Source organism: Physella acuta, unplaced genomic scaffold (genome assembly GCF_028476545.2).
Source record: "Physella acuta isolate Inbredline_101_S28 unplaced genomic scaffold, ASM2847654v3 ptg000357l, whole genome shotgun sequence".
NCBI lineage: Eukaryota > Metazoa > Mollusca > Gastropoda > Physidae > Physella > Physella acuta.
In genome coordinates this window covers 33,078-53,370 of record NW_026731876.1, presented here as the reverse complement: position 1 = coordinate 53,370, position 20,293 = coordinate 33,078, and the positions used below count along the sequence as shown (strand labels likewise).

General features: G+C 33.5%; 2 protein-coding genes across 4 annotated transcripts; one reads left to right on the top strand and one right to left on the bottom strand.

Annotated features, from left to right (window-relative positions):
• The first annotated feature begins 1,664 nt into the window (after positions 1-1,664).
• On the top strand, positions 1,665-16,867 carry LOC131941338 (PH and SEC7 domain-containing protein 1). Of its 2 annotated transcripts, none has more exons than XM_059300552.1 (12): positions 1,665-1,801; positions 4,663-6,354; positions 6,483-6,676; positions 7,069-7,127; positions 7,246-7,379; positions 7,637-7,739; positions 7,993-8,074; positions 8,183-8,411; positions 8,582-8,726; positions 8,947-9,090; positions 9,369-9,577; positions 10,806-16,867. In XM_059300552.1, the coding sequence occupies exons 2-12, from the start codon at positions 4,706-4,708 to the stop codon at positions 10,822-10,824; spliced, it is 2,967 nt and encodes a 988-aa protein (XP_059156535.1). In that variant the 5' UTR covers positions 1,665-1,801; positions 4,663-4,705; the 3' UTR covers positions 10,825-16,867. The 2 variants fall into 2 exon arrangements, with proteins under 2 accessions (XP_059156535.1, XP_059156534.1); XM_059300551.1 differs by having other exon boundaries at positions 1,666-1,801; positions 16,145-16,867.
• Positions 16,868-17,460: 593 nt separating this feature from the next.
• LOC131941303 (small ribosomal subunit protein uS11) lies at positions 17,461-19,385 on the bottom strand. 2 transcript variants are annotated; one of them, XM_059300494.1, is made up of 5 exons: positions 19,246-19,385; positions 18,617-18,763; positions 18,336-18,497; positions 17,731-17,807; positions 17,461-17,575 (listed from the first exon to the last, which is right to left on the bottom strand). In XM_059300494.1, exons 2-5 carry the CDS (start codon positions 18,760-18,762, stop codon positions 17,508-17,510), a joined length of 453 nt encoding a protein of 150 aa, XP_059156477.1. In that variant the 5' UTR covers position 18,763; positions 19,246-19,385; the 3' UTR covers positions 17,461-17,507. The 2 variants fall into 2 exon arrangements, with proteins under 2 accessions (XP_059156477.1, XP_059156478.1); XM_059300495.1 differs by lacking the exon at positions 19,246-19,385 and adding an exon at positions 19,212-19,234.
• Positions 19,386-20,293: the final 908 nt, after the last annotated feature.

Below are 20,293 nucleotides of genomic sequence, written 5' to 3'. Positions count from 1 at the left end.
GCGCCCGGGTACAAACTTTCAATTTGCACCCCCCCCCCCGTCGAACTTTTCATTTGCACCCCCCTCAAACTTTCGATTTGCACCCCCCCCCCTCGAACTTTTCATTTGCACCCCCCCCCTCAAACTTTCAATTTGACGCCCCCCCCCCTCAGGTCGGCGCCCGGGGACATGTGTCGTCGTCCCCCCCGCCCCCCCCCCCCCCCCCCCCATCGCTACGCCTCTGCCTCCGGTATTTAAAATTCATTTGCCAGAAAGTTCTGGGAGAGTATAATCAACTTATTAAAGTTTCTTTTAGATAGTAATGCATAATAGACGTTGGCCTGATTTCAACACACAAAATATCTATCATTAATTTCCAGTGAAAATTAAGCTGAAATTTACTAACTATCCAACGTTAATTCCCATCACAATTGTTTTTTTTAAAAATAGGTCCCTGCTGGAGATGTATAGAAACAAAGTTTTGTACGATATAGCCTACCAGCGCATCCGTCCCGTGCTTTCTCAGAAGAAAGGCTGACGCCATATATTAAGAGGGTTTTATCAATGGGTTACCAATAGGGAATTTTTAAACGCGTGACCTTGTTTTCTAAAACTGAATTATTAAGAAGTGTAAACAGCGCCGACGCTTTATTGGATCTTGGATGCTGGGGCATCTACCCCAGACGCCTCTGGGCGTGCTGTGTGAATACCTCAAAAGTACGTTAAGCCATCGATTACAATACCACAGACTATTTCTCCCCCCCCCCTCCCAATTCTCCATCGCTAGACATCGTCACAAAAACCCAGATCCCCACGGGGTCATCCATAAATGACGTCACACTCGTAGGGGGGAGGGGGGGGGGTCCGTAATTTTGTGACGATGTGTGATGAGGGGGAGGGGGGGGGGGGTCAGATGTTGCGACGTCACATTTTTGCATTATAAAAAAGCAATGTTAGAAAACGAATTTTAGACGTTATTTCGCGTTTTAGATAACTGTTTTAATAAATTGTAATAGTTTAGACAAGATTTTGGAAAAATATCGATGTTTTTTAAAAATTCAACTGCAATTTTGAGGGGGGTTGTAGGTTGAGGTGTGACGTCATTTTAGGGGGGGGGTCTGGCTTTTTGTGACGACGTGTGACGGAGGGGAGGGGGGGAGGTAAAAATCGTCAAAAAAAAGCGTGACGTCATTTATGGATGACCCCCACCCCTAAAATACTTCACACGTCTCCTCCTCACAATTGCAGTTTTTAACGCGAAATAATTGTTATAATTAAGCTTCTGTCATTACTATTTAAGGTGCCTTTGTGTGTCGTCACACTTTCTGGCTCTCCCCCTACCCGTCGTCACACATCGTCACAAAATACTTACAATGTGCCGTCATCGTTATAAATTACTCTTACTATATTTTTTGTCGTATCAGATGACTTTTTAATACATTGATAATACATCTGGGGCTGGTATCGTGTTTTATTATAGGGCGAGTACATCCCAGACACTGCATTTTAATATATTAACGGGGGGGGAGGAACTGTGTTTATGAGTTTATCTCAATCTTGTTACGTAATTTGTAATAACAGACCAGATAATATCACTGCTATTTATAGTGCGTCATCAGCGCTCTTTACTTGGGGAAACTCGACTTGTTCTTTATTGCATTTTTTTTATGTGGGCCAAGGCTTAGTTTTTCTACTACTGCGAGGTTTTACGAGATTTAGCATGGCGGAAGTCGGCAAAGCAGCTATTCAAGATGTTTGTTTTTTCAGTGGTAGATCTATATGAAAATTATTATTAACTCGAAAGCCCATCATGATCCCAAAGGTATTGTCATACATTTAAGTCTCGTCTTTCAAAATTCCACTCCACCCACAAGAGTATATTCTCAGTTCGTTTATCATCAGCTTGAATTTGTGTAGTGTATCAAACCCGTGTCAAGATTCTAGATTAGAAATTAATAGAAATCTACAGATCTAGATTTCTATGTCTAACTCAAAGTTAATTCTAGTCTTCTGAACCGATATTGCGTTTAGATCTAAGTAACTTCACTCACCTTGCTGAAAAACTTATAGACTAGATTCGATTCCAATTTAGGTCTAGATCTACCTGTTGCACATAGAGTAGGTCGTTCGGTTCACAGTTAACACCTTCCGAGTTTGTTTATAGATTTCTAGTATCTCATGGCGCAAGCTCTCAAAGCGATTTACTAAGATGGCTGCGCTGTTTCGTTTTAATTAAGGGGTAGAGGGATAAAACCAATAATTTTGAAACCATCATCAATTTTAGTAATCGGAACTACCAGTTTCTAATTAAGTCTGTTAATCAAGAATAGTAGATTTTGTTACTAAATCCAAAATTTACGCAATTTTCAATTTAAACATGACCACTGAATAATAGACATCCATATTTAATCCATTAGGCCCTAATTTTGAAGTTTTTAGATCGTTTTAAACTTAATTACTTAATTTAATATTTATTGTCACTCACTGCCATGCACGACACACCTCTCCATGACAACACAACTTACGCCTGAAGCCAAGGCAAACCGCGAATCTGTTCAACTTTTTAATTGGCTATGAACCAGAGTTCCTCACTAGTGATGAGCAAAATAGCGGTCACATGGTTTTTAAAAAATAAAAATAAATTGGTTGTGATATGAACACCTGTCTTATAAAACAACAGCTCACAATATTTGATTCCTTTTTACATAGACTGATAAATCTAATCATGATTTACGTTCTCGCCCATTTTTTTACCTAGGCCTATACGGTTTATATTTTAAAAGTTCTATTAATTTTAATGAAACCAACTTTTGAATTTATCCTCCATTCTGCCACCCCTAGGCCTATATAATACTATATGCATTAATTTTTTAGTTTTTTAAATTGTTTACTGATTGTGTTAAATTTTAGCTATCTAAATTCATTTCTAAGATGTTTAAATATGCTTATGTGCAGTTTTATTGAAAAATCTTTAAAAAATAATCAAGTAATCCACCCATAAAATCAGGTCACAATACTAGTAGTTTTTTCTTTATTAGCTCATAATAAGCTGAACCTGACTTTGGAATTTTTTTTTCATTTATAATAACTTTGCACAGAAAGTTTATATATACTAAATTGATTATTGATACTTTTTCCTACAAAATTTTTTTGAGATTTTCATCAAAATGTCTACATAGAGTTACTGTTAAGAGTCTTAGCATGATTTAAGTGTGGTACAGTGAGTAGTTCAGCTGCAAGCCAAAAGAAAGCTATTCAGCTTAACTTCTTCAATCTATCCCAGTTTGTATGTTTTATCTAAATGCTAGATCTAGTTAATTTTGTTTTGTAAGATTCATCCGTGGTAGATTCTAGGTGTGTATACCAGTGACAGTGTCCAACCATAAAATGCCACAACAAAAATGGAACATTGTTTTAAAAAGGGGGTCCTATAGTCACAACTCATTATCTAAATACAAATATGACTTGCTAATCACTAATTTTGATGTTGACCCTAACCCAATACCTACCATAGTCTAAAAACTCTAAACCTGAGGTTGGAGTACTCAATACTACTAACAACCAGGCACACCTAATTTTGGAAGAGCATTGAATACAGCTGCCAGCAGATCTCTGGATAATGATAGATTACTAGGACTATGGGATAAGCAAATAGAAGCCATTTCAATTTCAGAAATAATCAAAAAAAGATGGCACTGTTCTGAAAACAAGTTCAGAAGATTTTACAGGAATGGCACCTAGCCCAAGGAAAGAAGAAAATAGGGAAGGCCAAGGGAGACGTGGAGGTGAGACAACTGGAAAACAACTGACAAAGGCAGGCCTATCTTGGGCTCCAAAGGGAAAAGATTATTGACAGACAACAGTAATAACCAATACTCCCTTTAATCTAATGCTAGAGACCTTTTACCCATAGCTTGTACACTTTAGTCTCTCTAGTAAGTTATACCCAAATTTAAAATGCCACATCATATATTAATTTTGCACGGTCTACCTCTAGGCATAATGGCAAGAATTGATAATTTGCAGGTTGGGGGAATTTTTATACCGGTGTCTGATAATGGAATCTTTAAAAAATGGGTGTTAGGTTACTGGTAGTTAACTAAATACACACATGGCTGGCTAATGTCAATACTAACCCTGTCCCTAACCCAAACCCTGGTCCTACCATATGCCTAACCCTAATTTCTAACCATAAAAGTAGTCGAGATTACAATACTACTAACAACCCAACACACCTATTTAATGGAAGAGTTTATTATAGGACATTGGTATCTAAAATCATCCTGTAGGTTTTATGTAAAAGAATCACCAGTGACACTAGAATTGCTGATACTTTTACCATCTAGACCTACCAAACAACTCATCTAAACTAACCCTCTCTGACCCTATCTTTTGGAGTGGGGAGGGGGAAGAGTCACAACACTGGCTGCACAATTCATACAAAACAAGTTTTAAAAGAAAAAAAATTGATGCCATGAAAAAATTTCTTTTAAATGCATTAAAAATATTTTCAAGAGGAATAAACCTTGTTTAGTTAACATTTCGGTTTCTTTGTCAGTTGCATCATGAATAAAAACCAAAGTGGTTTTTATTCATGGTGCAACACATTGAAATGCTTGTTATTAATTATGATTCTCCATAATGCTTAAAGTCTATGTAAGTTTAAATTTTTTCTATTTTCAGATTTAGACAAACAGATGTCCTTACTGTGGTTGCTGAATGGAAGATGGCAAGTAGGGCCACACAGAGCCCCTCTCGTATTCCATTGCCAGTAAAAAGTACTGGCCCACATGTCACTGCAATTTATGTAAAAGATTTAAATGAAAGTGACAGTATCTCACATTCTCCAACTTCTGTAACTCATAACAAGGAAAATGGCAATATTAGTGGAGAAAAGCAAGAGTATTCACCACCAAGTAAGACAGGAAAGGGATTTGAGACCTTTCTTATGACAGGGGACATGATAATTCGTACTAACCCACCTGTTCCTCAAAAACATGTTCAACAGGACCAAGACACAAAGTCTAAAGAAAGTCATATTCCAAAGCTAATACAAATTGATCAAAAATCACCGCAGCAGCAAACAAAAGTGGCAAAACCACCTCAGCAAGGTGTTATCTCATCACCTAAACTCTCCTCTAAATTGCCAGGACCAATAAAGAACCAGCAGCAAGTACATTCTTCCTCATCTCATCCAAACTCATCATTGCCCCATCCACCTGACATGGCAGCTACAGCCAGCCATATTAGAGACTTCCCTTTGATTCATGCACCTGTTGCAGAGATTGAGGAACTCTCAGATCTGTCTCAGTCCTCCTGTTCTGAAAGTGAATTTGGTTTTGGGAATGACTCATCGACCCCACCACAATGTCTTCCTATTAACCACCATGCTGATTCTCGTTTACCCTCAAAACCCCAAGATGGCTTACAATTGGAAGAAGCAATGGAAAAATTAGGTAACCTGCATGCGTCTTACGCTGGCAACAACACAAGATCATCTGATCCTTCATTTACTGAAGCCCCCAGTTCAGGGGACAGTGGCTGCGTCCATGACGGCCATACTGTTGATGCAGATTTTATAAATGAAAGGGATGGCAATCTGTCAAAAGATGAGAGCTTTGTATCTGATGAGACCCTCACAGATAAAGTTGTGTCTGAAAATTCTCTTTCTAATGTAGGACAGTCTCCGAATGGCCACATTGAGAATTCTAGACAAACAATTGTGGCCAGCAGCAGTGGGGAAAAGTTTTCTGTGCACACTGGGACAGAGAGGCTTTTAGTTAGAACAAGTAAATCTCATGAAAATTATTTGCAGGCTGGAACTGGTATTAATCTTGTAAGTATAGACATAGAAGATAATCTAGCCTACTCACTTGACACTCTAACTTACCACGATAGTCCAAATTCTTCCTTAGATAATGTATCATCAGAACCAGTACAGACTTCCAGAAGTCTTGACAATTCTCCAGAAAAAAAATCTGAAAAGTCCCTCGCTGTTGAACGAGAATTTATTCCTGGTTTTATTAGTCTTGAGGATACAAAGCCAATCAAACTAAAATTAAACAAACAGAAAGATGATGGTTCTTACCCAGAGAGTCAAAGATTTGAAATGAATAACTCTGGGAACTCTTCTCCTGTGCGGAGGCTGCAGTCATTGAATAGGGATGATGATAAGTCTAGTGGAGATGGGTCTTTTGAGTCATCTGGTCATGACTCTCATCACCTGAATGTGTCAAGTGATGATTCTGACACTGATAGCTTGTATCACCAGCCCAGTAAAGCAGTGGACAGACCCAGTGCTGAAAGGCTTGCCAAGAGATTATTTAACCTGGAGGGATTCAGAAAGTCTGATGTCTCCAGGCATCTTTGTAAAAAGTAAGTTTAGTGAAATGTGTTAGACTGTAAATTTTCTTTGTAAACTGTATTTAACTACATCTTGTAATATTCACTAAAACATTTTTCTGATGATATATTTCTAACAAACTTTTTATTTTTTTTCAAAGAAATGATTTTAGCAACCTTGTGGCAGAGGAATATTTGAAATTTTTTGATTTTCGTGATGACACTTTGGATTTGGCCCTACGTAAATTTCTTACACAGTTTTCTTTATATGGAGAAACACAAGAGCGAGAAAGAGTCTTGTCACATTTTTCTCGTAGATTTATGGAATGTAACCCAGGATCTTTCAATTCAGAAGGTAAGTTACAAAAAATTTCTTTGACCTGAAGTTTGAAATAATATAATGGTTTTAAAATTTTATTCAATATTACTTTTTATGAGGACTTTCTATTCATTTAATGTTATGGTAAACAAATGCTATTATAGAATTAAAATATAAATTGTGTAGTCGACGTTGCTGATAAACAAGTACAGTTAGAATGTATAGAAAACTTTTCTTCTACCTGGTTCTGCTCCCAAAAATCTTAGCAGTTAAGACAGTTTTCCCCTGGTGTCTAGGTGCTCTAAAGCTTGTCTTTATAAGATGTTGGTTCTTAGGGCTTGTAATTGAATTTTGATCAGATCACACATAACTATTTGTTTACAATTTTTTATGGTTGGTTTTTATGATGTAAATTCTTTTTTTTTCAGATGCATGTCATACATTAACATGTGCAATAATGTTACTTAATTCAGATCTTCATGCACCGGTCAGTATTCATGAAGATTATTCTATTTTTTGCTTGAATTTGTTTTATTTACTGTGATTTGTCTATGAATTATTACACAATCTAAGTCTAAAATTGCTTTTGTGTCTACTTTTTCTAGAATGTAGGAAGAAGAATGACGTGCCAAGAGTTTATAGAAAATCTTGCAGAACTGAATGATGGAGAAAATTTTTCCAAAGAGGTTCTAAAGGCTATTTATCAAGCTATCAAGAATGAGCCTATAGAGTGGGCTATGTAAGCTGCTCTCTTGCACTATATTAAAACTTAGCGTTATTATTTTTAAAACATTTTTTTTAAAAACTCAATCTTTTTTTTTCTAAATTGTACACTGTAAATCCTGATTAAATCCAAATTAATAAAAACTACAATCTTGCACACTGGTTTTTACACAGATTTTGCCCATGGAACTTTTTAAATAAGTAATACATTTTTATTATATTATAACATGAATGTTTGTTAAAGTACTTTAAAAGATTTTTAAACATCAACAGAGATGTTCTTCCACCAGACATGGAAGGAAATCAGTTACAAGACCAGATTCAAGCAATCCAACCACCTTCCCCACAAGCATTAGGCAGTAATCCTTTCCTTGAAGTATGCTTTATACACTCAAATCTTATTCTTTCTATTGAATTATAATTTAGTAGTTTATTTATATTTTGTACAAAAACATCTATCTTATCAGTAATAAGTACATCTGTTTTTTGTTGTTTTTTTTTAAGTTTGGTAATTAGAACAACCTGCACCAATAGCTGTTATTTGGTGTCAATCTTTTTACAATTTTGTTTGTTAGTAGCACTCGTCCATGTTTTGGTTTTATTATATTGAAGAGAATTTGTTGTTACAGGTCCCAGACCCTAACAAGACCACAGAATATAAGAAAGGTTATGTCATGAGAAAATGTTGCATGGAGCCTGACAGAAGAAAAAGTAATTGTTTAGATCAATTTATATCTTAGTGTTTCGTGCTAAAGATTTAACTTGTAATCCATTTCTCTTGAAAGTTACTAAGTTTAAAACACTTTTTCCACCAATTAGCTCCATTTGGAAAAAGAGGATGGAAGATGTTATATGCTGTTCTTCGTGACATGATTTTGTATCAGTATAAAGATGAGCATCAGTTAAAGAAAGGTCATTTTGTTGAAAGTTCCCATAATGCAATTCGAATACACCATGCTCTAGCCACTAAAGCTGCAGATTACACTAAAAAACAACATGTATTTAGACTACAAACAGCTGATGGAGCTGAATATCTCTTTCAGACAGGGTAAATTATACTAGCTTTATTTTTTATTTTTTTTTGTAAATAGTTGTTTGTTTTAACTGCTTAAAATTTTACTGCAAATCTAAAGCAATAAAATGTAAGTTGTGTAATAAATGCTTAAGTTTTATACATAAATTGTAACAAGCCAATCAAGTATTTTTTCTTGTAAACAGGGACAGTAAAGAACTCCAAGAATGGGTGGACACTATCAACCTTGTTGCAGCATCTTTGTCAGCCCCTCCTCTACCTGGTGCTGTTGGCTCTAAAGCCAAATTTCAGAGGCAGCTTTTGCCATCAGCGTACACACGTTTAAATTTAGTAAGTAGCGCTTGTCTTAAACTCAATAACTATTGCTAATCAATATTTCTACTTGTTTATATATATTGCACTTTTTTTATAATGCCAAAAGCTTATACATACAAAAAGTTGTGTGTTACATTGCAGATTTTTAAATCACAAAATGTAATGTATTTATCCAAACTATTTTAGAATTCTAATAATTAGATCCTTCACTGAGCTAACTAGTGCCTATCCACAGAGAGAACAGTTACACAGTCATGAAACAAAAGTACAGGACCTAGAAGAAGAGCTTCATGGACACAGGGCTGCTGCACCAGAGAAGGGTGCTAAGGCTTCTGTTATACAAGATTATTTAGACAAAGAGATTTATTTAGAATATGAGGTATCAATTTTTTTTTTTTTAAATCCTGTTTACAAAATATTAGATATATGTAATACTTAAACAACCAATTCCATAAACATTTTTTTATCTACATAAAACTAAAGGCAAAATTAGAAGTTAAGGTTAGTTATGTCATATTATTAGTTTAGAGAAAATCTCTTTATCGTTAACTCATCTGTTCAAGTTATTTTTCAAAAGTTGCTTTGGTTATGTAACTTAATCTAAATATTTGAAATATACTTTGATGAGACACTAACAACTGTAAATCCCTTCCACAGTTAAAGCGGTTCAAGACCTATGGTTACCTGTTGTTAGGTAAACTGTCAGCATTTCCTGAACTTGAGCCGTCATTAGTAGAAACAACAATTGGAGAGTATGAGGAAATGGGAGCCGGACCCTCCCGTGCGACACCTCTACAATCTGTTATTATCCTTGGAGGGAAACCAGGCCCTAATACCAAGCCAGTGCAGCGGAGCCTGTCTGATAGGTACAGTTATCGGGCTGCTATATATCAAACTGACCGCGTTGAGTATGACATGGTCTGACATAAAGAACCCAGTAGGATAATCTTGAACACTTAAAGCAGATGAAGAATCCCAATGCCCAGTCTTCAATTATCCAAATTAATAAAATCATTTTTCCATTATTTAACTTCCTTTAAGAAATGACTAGTTTTTAATAATGGCAATTAATCAAAGAAGTTACCAAGAGCATTTGTAAGTGTGTACAGATTCAGCTAGGTTCCATGTATGCACTCTTCTGGTATTGAGTTCCTGTCATTGACAGCAGTGGAAAACTTGCTAGAGAAATTGCTTTTCCTTGCTGGAGTTTTATGATAGTTCATTGTACAGTGTTAGCTACAAACTAATCTTTACCTTCGTGTTTAATGAAAAGAAATAGGGCGATCTAAATATATTTTTCCAGCTGTTTCCACTAGATTTAAAATCTTTGGACAAAGTTCCTCACTTGATCATGTTGATTATACTGTTATGTCTTGCTCCAAAACTAACATGGTGTCTATCTGATACAAGTATTTTTGTATGGCTCAATGAAACATCATTTTGCCCTTTGGTTTTGTTTTTACTGCATTTTTTTTTCTATGACCGTGTCATAACCATTGGATTGTTTGATACATAGTGAGCCTTTTATTTATGGGTTTCATTATTGGAAACAAAAATCTACGCTTAGTATCTACAATTTTATGTTAACCTGTTACACATAGTGCTAGATAAAAATGGCTGGAAACTCAAGTAGGACTTATTCTATTAAGTAATATAAAACTCTATTGAGAAACATTTCTAAGTATACTAATAAAGTAATTAAAAAAACTAAAACTGATGCATAGCTAGAGAATAATTTCCATCAAGTACTGAAAGCCTTGAAGAAATGTCTTGTATTTCTCTGGGGCCAGATGTACTTAAGTAGTTTCCTGTCAACAGGATGTTGTCAGTTTATACAGTACAAAAGTATATTATAAATAAGTAATTGATATTATACAAAGAACCCAATGTTCCCAATTTATCCTTCCTGCCTTTTGATTTATGGAACTTAAGTATTGTTAATTTGTATTAGAAATCCTTTAAATTTAAAAAAGAAAATTAAAAACTTTCACATTATATGAAATTGTTAAAGCATTGATTCCACAAAAATATTATTATAATCTCACTTTGAGGGACACTCTACTTTATTTGAAATTGAAAAAAATCATTTTTCAGATTTGCCATCCAAAATTAGAAATGTTTTTCTTTGAGATGATTTGCCTAAGCTCTGCGTTAAGAATGAACCATAAAAGCTCCCTACCCTGCTCCTGATTCACCACCCTACCTTCTGCACCAGCCAGTACAAAATCCCTTTACTCAGTTCATATTTTATTCTTGTAGCCTTAGTTCATGTACAATCTAATATCTATTTTTGTGTACATAGTTTAGAATAACCTTTTAAAATTGAGAAGTAAATGAGGTGGCTTTTTTTTCAATTGTAATTTTGCATTTTCATTAAACCAGTTCTCATAAATCTAACAGGTGTAATATTTTGGTGGTGGTGGATAATGGAAATAAAATCTTAGCATTTCTTTTGCATATCAAATTTTTACTTGTTTATAGTATCCTATCATTATAAAAATATTTAGTAGTTAAATATAGTGCTTCTGGTTTTGTGCATCTAATTGGTTTCATATACTTACATCTTCATCAGAATATCTTGATGCAAGAAAATCTTTTGCTTTTAGTTGTCTATTTGTTCTTTATATTCTGTGAGATTGCAGCAGAAATGGCCACCTTGAATGCTAGAGCTGTTAAATCCCCAGGTTTGCATTGCTGACACTGTGTTCATAAAACTACTGACATATTAAAAAAATAATCTTATAGTTCATTTTCAACAATAAAAATGTAAATACCAAGAGAGGAACATGTATGCCACTATAAAAAGCATGTGTTGGTTTTAGTTTCAGCTCATTTTACTAGCCTTCTGAGATAAAAAAAAATGTAGGCCTCAACTACTGCAGTTTATCATTTTTTTTTTAAATTAGATTGAAAAATATACTTCTCTATGTATGGTAGATGCTGTAGTGTCTAAAAGACTGGTGTTTATTGTTTTAAAATGAGCTATAAAAAGCTAACTCAGTGATAAATAACTTGTTTACATTTTTTTTCTCACATTTTTAATTAATGGTTAAGTAAAATCGGCATTAGTCTTATAGCCAGCTTCCAGAATGTACAATATTTTATTACTCTTATTTAACATTAGAATGTTAATTTGCTGATTTTCTAAACATAATTTTTAAAATAACCTTTGAACATATTTTAGATTGTACTAATAGCTTAAAAGTAATCTATCAAAAGATATATGATTCTGATATTGCAGAATAACAGACACAATAACTTAAATAGAATTTTATCAACTTGTGCTTAAGTGGTAGTTAATATTATATTTTACGTTTACTTTAAACTAATATAATTTAAATTAGTCCTGCTTTAAATTATCTGAGGAAAGCTTTGTAATATTGCTTTTGGCTAAAATTTAGTCACTACACATAAATTACAAATTTCATTCATAAGCAATAATATGTACATAACCATTGTTAGGTGCCACATTGATAACTGCTTACATGTGCATTACCAGTCTTGGAATATGTTTGCACACACATGGCTTATTTGTGGTTATTTTTTTTATAAAACTTAAACACAGTTATATGAATGGGAGTAGATCTTAAGATTTGTCTTGTCAGCATTACTTGGAAGAAATTTATATTTTTATTACTGTTAGCTTTATACAGATTAATTCTCAACAGGATTTCAATACAGATTTTTTTTTTAAAACTTGTGCAAATACATTTGATTTTATTTTTGTCTGTTTCCTTGAAGAAGTGACCTTATGCTCAATATGCTTCAATAACAAGTGAACATGAATGAAATTAAGGAGATTGATAACAATCATTGTCTGGGTTTTATAAGATGTACATTTAATTTTAAAAGCAATTCAGATTTTTATCATCTGCTTATGTATGTAAGAAGGTTCTTATTATTGTAGTTTATTAAGCTATGAAAGGTTTCTAGCAAGTTCAAATAAGTTTGTTGTTTTTATTAACTGACACATTTTGACACCATGATCAATCAGTATCTAAGTTAGTACTTTAAGGTATGGATTATGGTCAACAATGCTGCAGCGAGTAATAACTTGATTATGGTATTCTTCATTTTCTGAGACTATAATCTGTTTTTTTTTTTTTTAAACCAATTATGTCATTTTCATTTTTAAAAATTACATTTTCATTTGATATATTTTTCATACTTCATTTTGGCATTCGTCACTACATTTTTTATTCATGAAAAAAATGTGTAGTTTTAAAAAGTGTTTTTGCCAAGTGAACCTTTAACTAAACCTTTTTGTTTTCCGTTTTGTAAATTATTACTTCTTAAAAGTCCCAATTGAAAGAAAAGGACTTACATATTTTTTTAAAGCCCCATGTGTCTGTCCTTAAATATTTGTATATATTTGAGAAAAAGTGATATACAAGATTTGCCATTATGAGTTGTCTCAATGATCTTTTTATAAACTTGGATCTGTTTTATTTGTTTAGAAACACAGCATGATACATTCTGCGGGGGAAGAGCTTTAACTCTTCAATACATTCCAGAGTATAGTATAGTGCAACTTGGACTAAAAGATGGCTTGAGTATTTATACCAATCTTTTGCCAGAATCAAATTTTTTTCTGAGACCATATGCTATTCTCTGTTCTGTATATCTAAATTACAGTAAGAAACACCTATACAGTATTCAGTTTAGATGCAGATAATGTTTTTTCAAAAGAAAATCAATTTATTTTAAATGATTGGGGGGAAAATGTGACTGCTGAAAGAAGCACTTAGTATGGAAAGTTAGTAATTATTATTTGCACAAATAGTTTAATGTATGTGTATTGAGTATGATTTTGTGATAAATGTTGTGAAAATTATAAATTTGCAATATACTTAGCTAACTGACATTATATCATGAATGTTCTTTTATAAATCAACACAAATTTCAAATTAGATTATAGTTAGTCTACATGAATAAATTACATATATATTAGCCTCTTGCACACCTAGCTGGTACAACTATTCATAAAGCAAATGTGTGCATTTAATCTTCTAATAACTTGTGTAAAAATAAATGCACAGTACCTGAAATATTATCTTGTGCATTTTATTAATTCTCATGCTAAGTACTGGAGAGAAACTAAATTGGACTGGTAAGGACAGTTTTAAGAACCTTATTTGTAAGTGGTGTGTTAGTTGAGAGAAATAAGCTTTTGGAATAAAAGGATTGTATATAGCCATTGCTTACTCTAGTCTAATTTAAGTATTTATCAACTCTTTTGTGCTTATAATTATAAACAAATTAAATAAATTTTTGGAATTCATTTCAACATTAAACAATGCTGTAATTGTAATATATAGTTAATAATGTAGCTAAAGCTTAATTATTATTTAGCTACGCCTAATTATTTATAGTAGTACTTTTTTAAATTTTATTTAAGTAGACTGATCTGGAGAATTATAGGAAGTCTAACATCAGGCTGTGGAGTAGTGAAAAAAATGAAAATGACTGTTGAGTAGGACCAGCAACCTTTGGGAGTCCATAGCCATTCAATTAATTATTTATTTAAACTTTGTAAACTTCATTTAATTTTGGGTTTGGTACATTACAAAATAATTTTTAAACAAAACATAACCACATTTCTTTCTCCATTTTGTTTGCAACCAATTGTAAAGTGTGATGAAAAGAGCTCCATGAATTCAATAAGAAATCTACTGGTTGACTGACACTGAGTTCACATAACAAGCATATCAACGCCTAAATTACTATACTTGTATTTAAAATACAAGCATTTGGAACATGTTGCCGTTAACATAAAAAGTGTGCTATTATTTTTTTCTACTGAAAAACAAAGCATATCAGTAAAGTATCTTTTTTAAGGTCATATTTCTACTTTCAGCTTAGTTTTTTTTTTAAACAGATGACAGGTAATAATTACTTGTACAAAGTTTAAAATCCAATTCTAATTCTTAGAACAAATTGTACAAAATTGCATTTAACTATTATTCTTTTAAGTCTTCACATGTTGTATAGTTATTTGAGTTCCTTCCTAAATTAGGCTGTGACTGCTTTATTATTTGCATAATGTTTTCTTGCTTTCTACTTGAAATGTGTTCAGTCAACTTTTTTTTAAGCTTTCTTTTTCAAAAGAGTACAATTTTTGTCATTCTGTATATTGTTATAAGTTACTTTTGGATAATTATGAAAGCTTAACTATGAGAGAACATTTTTGTAGACCAATATTTGTTACATGTTACATGGCACTACAGCTTGCCCCCCTCTTTATTTGTTGTGAATATTTACTTTTTATATGTATTTGTACAGAATTAAAGAAAGATGGGGCTACTGTTGGTCATAAAAGAAATAAAGGTTAGGCTTTGGTTCACCTCTTTTAGAACAAGTTTTTCTATTGAACATCTTGAACTGTATGTAACCATAAAAAATGTCTGTTAAAAATTGATGTTTTTTTAGGCTGTTTTAACATAGTAACTCATCAACACAAACCAAAGGAATGGATGGATACATATATATATTGAGATTTTTTTATGACCCAGACATTAGTGGGATGTTGTTTAACCAAGTAGGCACATTATTTTTAAAGGGTAACTTCAGTTGTGTTTATTTATTTTCAATAATAGATCTGATGAAAGGAGTGCATCTAGGGCAGTTAGCATAATTGTGCCATTGTATACTGTGTGGTAGCTCCTTCTCTTGGTTTTGTGTGTACATATCTACATTATAAACACATAGTGTGGAATAAACATACTAAAAAACTATAAGATTTTGTTTGTTAATATTAATACAATTTTGTCAAATGATGTTGAATATTTTAATAAAGCTGGCACGTAAAATGTTATTTCTAAAGCAATTACAGGCACCTTAATACACACCTCTTCTTATTGTATTTTTCCTAATCAGTGGTTACTTATTTTTATCAAAAACTTTGTTCTACAAAAGTTCATAAATATCTTTGTTATACACAGTAAGATTTTATCTTATGCTGCAGTGTGAAAAAGGTGAGTTTATTGTTTATCTTTGTACCAGTTCAAAACAAAATACTGAGTTCACCCTACTTGTTTTAATCACCAAAACTAGGATTGGAGTTTATATAGCATGCTGTTTGTCTGGGAATGGTTTGGCGCACATTTTTTCATAACTTGCTTTGCACCTACCTCCTGCTTGAAATATTAACGTTGAAATATATATCTGCTTTTAGTCTATGCTACTCTTGTCTGACTTTTTTTTAAAACGAATGCCACCCACATAATCTAAGTTCCCATGTACTTTTATATCACATGTTTTGTTTAACACCAGTCATTTAATTGTTAAATAAAAAAACAATTATTTGTATTGTACTATTAGCCTACGTTCTTGATTCATTTAGCATACAGAATTATTAATTACAGTTTAGAAGCCTCAATTTATTCTGCAATGACAAAGTTATAAATTGATCTTGCTTCATTCTAATATTTCAGTAACTCCACTGGAGGATCCCCATCACTCAGAAGAGCTAATGTTATCAATCAACTGACTGAGTGTACCAAGCTATGATACATCATCAATTTGGTGCTATTTATTCAGTATATATTGTGAAGTTTATAAAGCCAATCGTTGGCTAACAAGAAACAATGCCATTATTGACTTGGTAGGGGGGGGGGGTGTTGAAAATGTTGGTAAATATTCTCCTCCCCCCCCCCTTAAAAAAAAAGAGCTAACACAATTATTTTATCTCACCTTAACCCTTTGAGACCTCAAAAGTCAATCACAATGCCATTAAATTGGGAATTGCTAATGCCAAACAAAGGCTAAAATAAGATTTTTTACTTGTACTTAAACTGACTGGTATTTGCCATTTTATAAAACCATACCATTGAGAACAAATTTTAATATTTTGTAGCGTAATTGTAAAGTTGACAGTTAATATTTTTGTTCCATGCTTTATTGGAACAGGGTAACAATTAATGCCTGTATCTTTACAATACAGTGCTGTAATTTTTTTCTTAGAAATAAACAAAATCATGCAAGGTTATGTATTCAATATTTTATCCAAATGTAATGTTAAATTAAGCAGTGGAAAGATGTGTTAGTGCCATTACACTGTTTTGTATACTTCCTTTTCATTAAAAATATTACCAGATATAATACTTTATGTAAATATTTAAATGTCTCAGCAGTTAAATAAAACGCCATTTTTCAACAATTATTGGTTGTTAGATCATTAATCTACCTTAAAATTAGAAAATTCCTTAAAGGACTCGCATGCCTGTCAACTTCAGTCTCAATTTTTAAGCTGTGCAGGAGTGTCTTTCTAGAATTAGCACTCTGTATATAAATTATACAGCACCTATTTTGTAGTTGCATTTTATCAAGCTTTAACCTGGTTTTGTTTTTATTTTCAAAGATTCAGGACTCATGTTAGACTTGCTTACTCTTTCCAGTGTGGGATAATTATGGAATGCCTATTTGCACAATTCGTACATTTTTTAGAACTTGAAGGTACCCAGTTAATGCTTCAATAGTTGAACATTTTCTAAAACTGATCTCCAGTTAATATTAAACACATTTATGGTACCCTCCTAGAAATCAAAGTCATGTCCTAGTAATCAAAAACAATTCTTGTCACAGCAATGTAACATTTTACTTGTTACTATCGAATGATAATCTGAATGTTTGCTGTCAGATCTGAGTGCAATAGGTGTCCTATTTGCCTCATTAAAATACATACGCCCCTCCTAAACCTATTGCTTAGAAAATTCACACAAACAATACAAAAGTACTCAACAGAAAAGAATTTTGGTTAAAGTAAATCAATACTTTATTTTTAGTAAATTCAAGAGCTTACAAACGTCTACCACGACGACCACCCTTTCTGCGAGTACAATCTGATGGAATAGGGGTCACATCCTCTGTAAAAACAAAATATCTTGAATAAATATCTGAATTTTTTTAGATCAATTAATTTAATTGCACTAGAGACTAAAGTAATATCTATACACTGGAATTCCACACTGCTTAACAAAACCTGCCCTATCCTAGTTTACACAGCACTTGCCAAACTTACCTATGCGGCCTATTTTCATGCCAGAACGTGCTAAAGCTCTCAGGGCAGATTGAGCACCTGGTCCTGGGGTTTTTGTCCTGAAATCATTTAACATAAGCATGAGTGAATTACAAATGCAAGGACACAAGTGTGGCTTAGAGTAACAACAAAAACAGTTTATAATCAGCAGTCTGAAAGAAATTTCACTGTAAAAATTCACACAAGACACATTGCAAAACTTTTCATATCCATTAAATTTTCATTAATTTGGGAATTTCTAAACTATAAAAGTACCCTTTACAGTCCTCTGCTATAATTAGAAAGTAAAAGCTGTCTGGCCAGGTTCATTTGTGCAACCTCTACAATATTAGTACTTTAAGTGCCACACAACTAATGTAATCTTGTAGATTTTAGTTCAACATCCAAGATTTGATAATATCAATAAGATAGTGTTTTTAGGATAGAAGCTATGGTTTAGGCTAGACTAGAAGAACTGTGTGCTACTGCTTTTAATCTTATTGCCTATTAGATCTGAATGTCTTGGCAAAATTAGACTGGAAATTATCTAACATGTAGGCCTAATTGAAAACAATGACAATACAAGCTTAATAAACTATAACACATACCTGTTACCACCAGTAGCTCTAAGCTTAATGTGCAGAGCAGTAATTCCAAGGGCCTTGCAGCGTTCAGCTACATCCTGAGCAGCCAACATAGCAGCATAGGGTGAGGCTTCGTCACGATCGGCTTTAACTTTCATCCCACCAGTTACTCTAGCAATTGTTTCCCTGATGAACATTAAATTAAGCTATTATACAAAAGGGTTAACTCCAAACTGAAACTGGAATCTAAAACGCTAGATCTAGTGTTTAAAAATAAATTGTCAGTTGAAATAAAAACCACATACTTTCCTGATAAATCAGTGACGTGAACAAATGTGTCATTAAAACTGGCATAAATGTGTGCAACTCCAAAGACATTCTCTCCCTCTTTAGCTTGTGGACCCAAAACCACTTGCTCCTGTTGTTGGGGCTTTCCTCTTCGTGGGGCCATTCTGAGAAGAAAATGTAATCTATATAGGCTCTATTCACCGCAGATAAAATTCCATACTAAGCCACTAACCAGAGCAAAATTGGAAGAAAAAAACTAAAATCAGCTGATCATGGTCATGGCAGTTGCAAGTCTATCAATCTGGCCTGAATTGGCCTGATCGAATGCACTGACATTTTGCAATTATTCTTTTACTATTCTGTTACTTTGATTGGTAAAAATGATTTTAAAATGGATTCTAGATAAAGGTACCTCGATCAAAATCTAGATCTAGTTAAAAACATAAAGCCTGTAAGGGCTATTTCTGTGTTCATAAATTAAATTAGGAATAGGTAACATTCTTGTTAAAATTGAATATTAACAACGCAGCTACATTATATACAAACAGAATTCACCAATTTTTTATTTAAAATAGTACTTTAGAGAAAAAACTGAAAATATCTAAAGATTACAGCAGATTTAAAGTTGGTAATTTCTAAACGTTACCTTAAGATACGAGGAAAACAAGAAAAAGGAAGTGGGTTAGTCGATTTATTTCCGGTTTATTCTTACACAAAACATCAACTGAATAGGATATACACGATTCAAATTGTTTTTTTTTTTTAAATGAATCGATGTGATTTAGCTTAGCCCTAAATATAGCTAGGGTTGAATTTTCTCTAATTTTTAATAAAATATAATAAGACGTCTTGCATTTTATATTTTTTTAAAGACGGGTGTGGATCGTGCGCAATCACAAAATAGGGGGAAAAAAACAGTAGGCCAATCAATCCGCGAAGGGGGTTAATTACTTTTCACTCGGATTCGTCAACCTTAATTTTAAATATTTATTAACGAAAAATTGTTTTTAAGTGTACATCTATATCTAGTTATAATTGTGGGGTTGGACTAAAGTTTAAATTGTCAAAAAGCTTAAAAGGTGTACCTTATTTGTCGTTATAAATTAAAGCATCCATGAAACATATGGTGTACGATTGTCTATGACCTATGTTCAGTACAGCCCCATGTCCTGAATACAAAAACAATCTTTAACACTTGTCATTTGCTCTATCTGATCTGTATCCATAGTCTGTGTTAATAGGAAGAAATGGGCGAAATTACTTGAGCACCCCCCCCCCCCAACGATCAGTGTACGATGAATATGAGTAATTTGTACCACTTAAGAAAATTAATTAAAAAAACAATTGGAGTCGGAAAGAACTTATAACAATATTTTATTTAACTTGCTTTCTGTCTGTCGTTCTTTTGTCTTCGGGGTCATCAGGGCCGGCGCTACCTATAAGGCGAAATAGGCGGTCGCTTAGGGCGCTGTCCGTAGGGGGCCAGGGGGACGCCAAAATGGGTTGGGAAAACAAATTGAAAGTTTGAGGGGGGGTGCAAATCGAAAGTTTGAGGGGGGGGGGTGCAAATCGAAAGTTTGAGGGGGGGGTGCAAATCGAAAGTTTGTCCCCGGGCGCCGGGAAGGGTCGCTACGCCTTTGATAATACGGGGGCACGAAAAAAATTGTGGGGGGTGGCGCTTTTTATAAGTTTTG

Bases quoted from the DNA above. Each gene is read 5' to 3' on its own strand.
- LOC131941338 (XM_059300551.1), top strand. From the start codon at position 4,706: ATGGCAAGTAGGGCCACACAGAGCCCCTCTCGTATTCCATTGCCAGTA. The intron at 8,412-8,581 runs GTAAATTATACT...TCTTGTAAACAG, and splicing joins GAATATCTCTTTCAGACAGG to GGACAGTAAAGAACTCCAAG. The intron at 9,578-16,144 runs GTACAGTTATCG...CTAATATTTCAG, and splicing joins CAGCGGAGCCTGTCTGATAG to TAACTCCACTGGAGGATCCC.
- LOC131941303 (XM_059300494.1), bottom strand. From the start codon at position 18,762: ATGGCCCCACGAAGAGGAAAGCCCCAACAACAGGAGCAAGTGGTTTTG. The intron at 17,808-18,335 runs GTATGTGTTATA...AAATGATTTCAG, and splicing joins AGAGCTACTGGTGGTAACAG to GACAAAAACCCCAGGACCAG. The intron at 17,576-17,730 runs GTAAGTTTGGCA...TTGTTTTTACAG, and splicing joins CATGAAAATAGGCCGCATAG to AGGATGTGACCCCTATTCCA.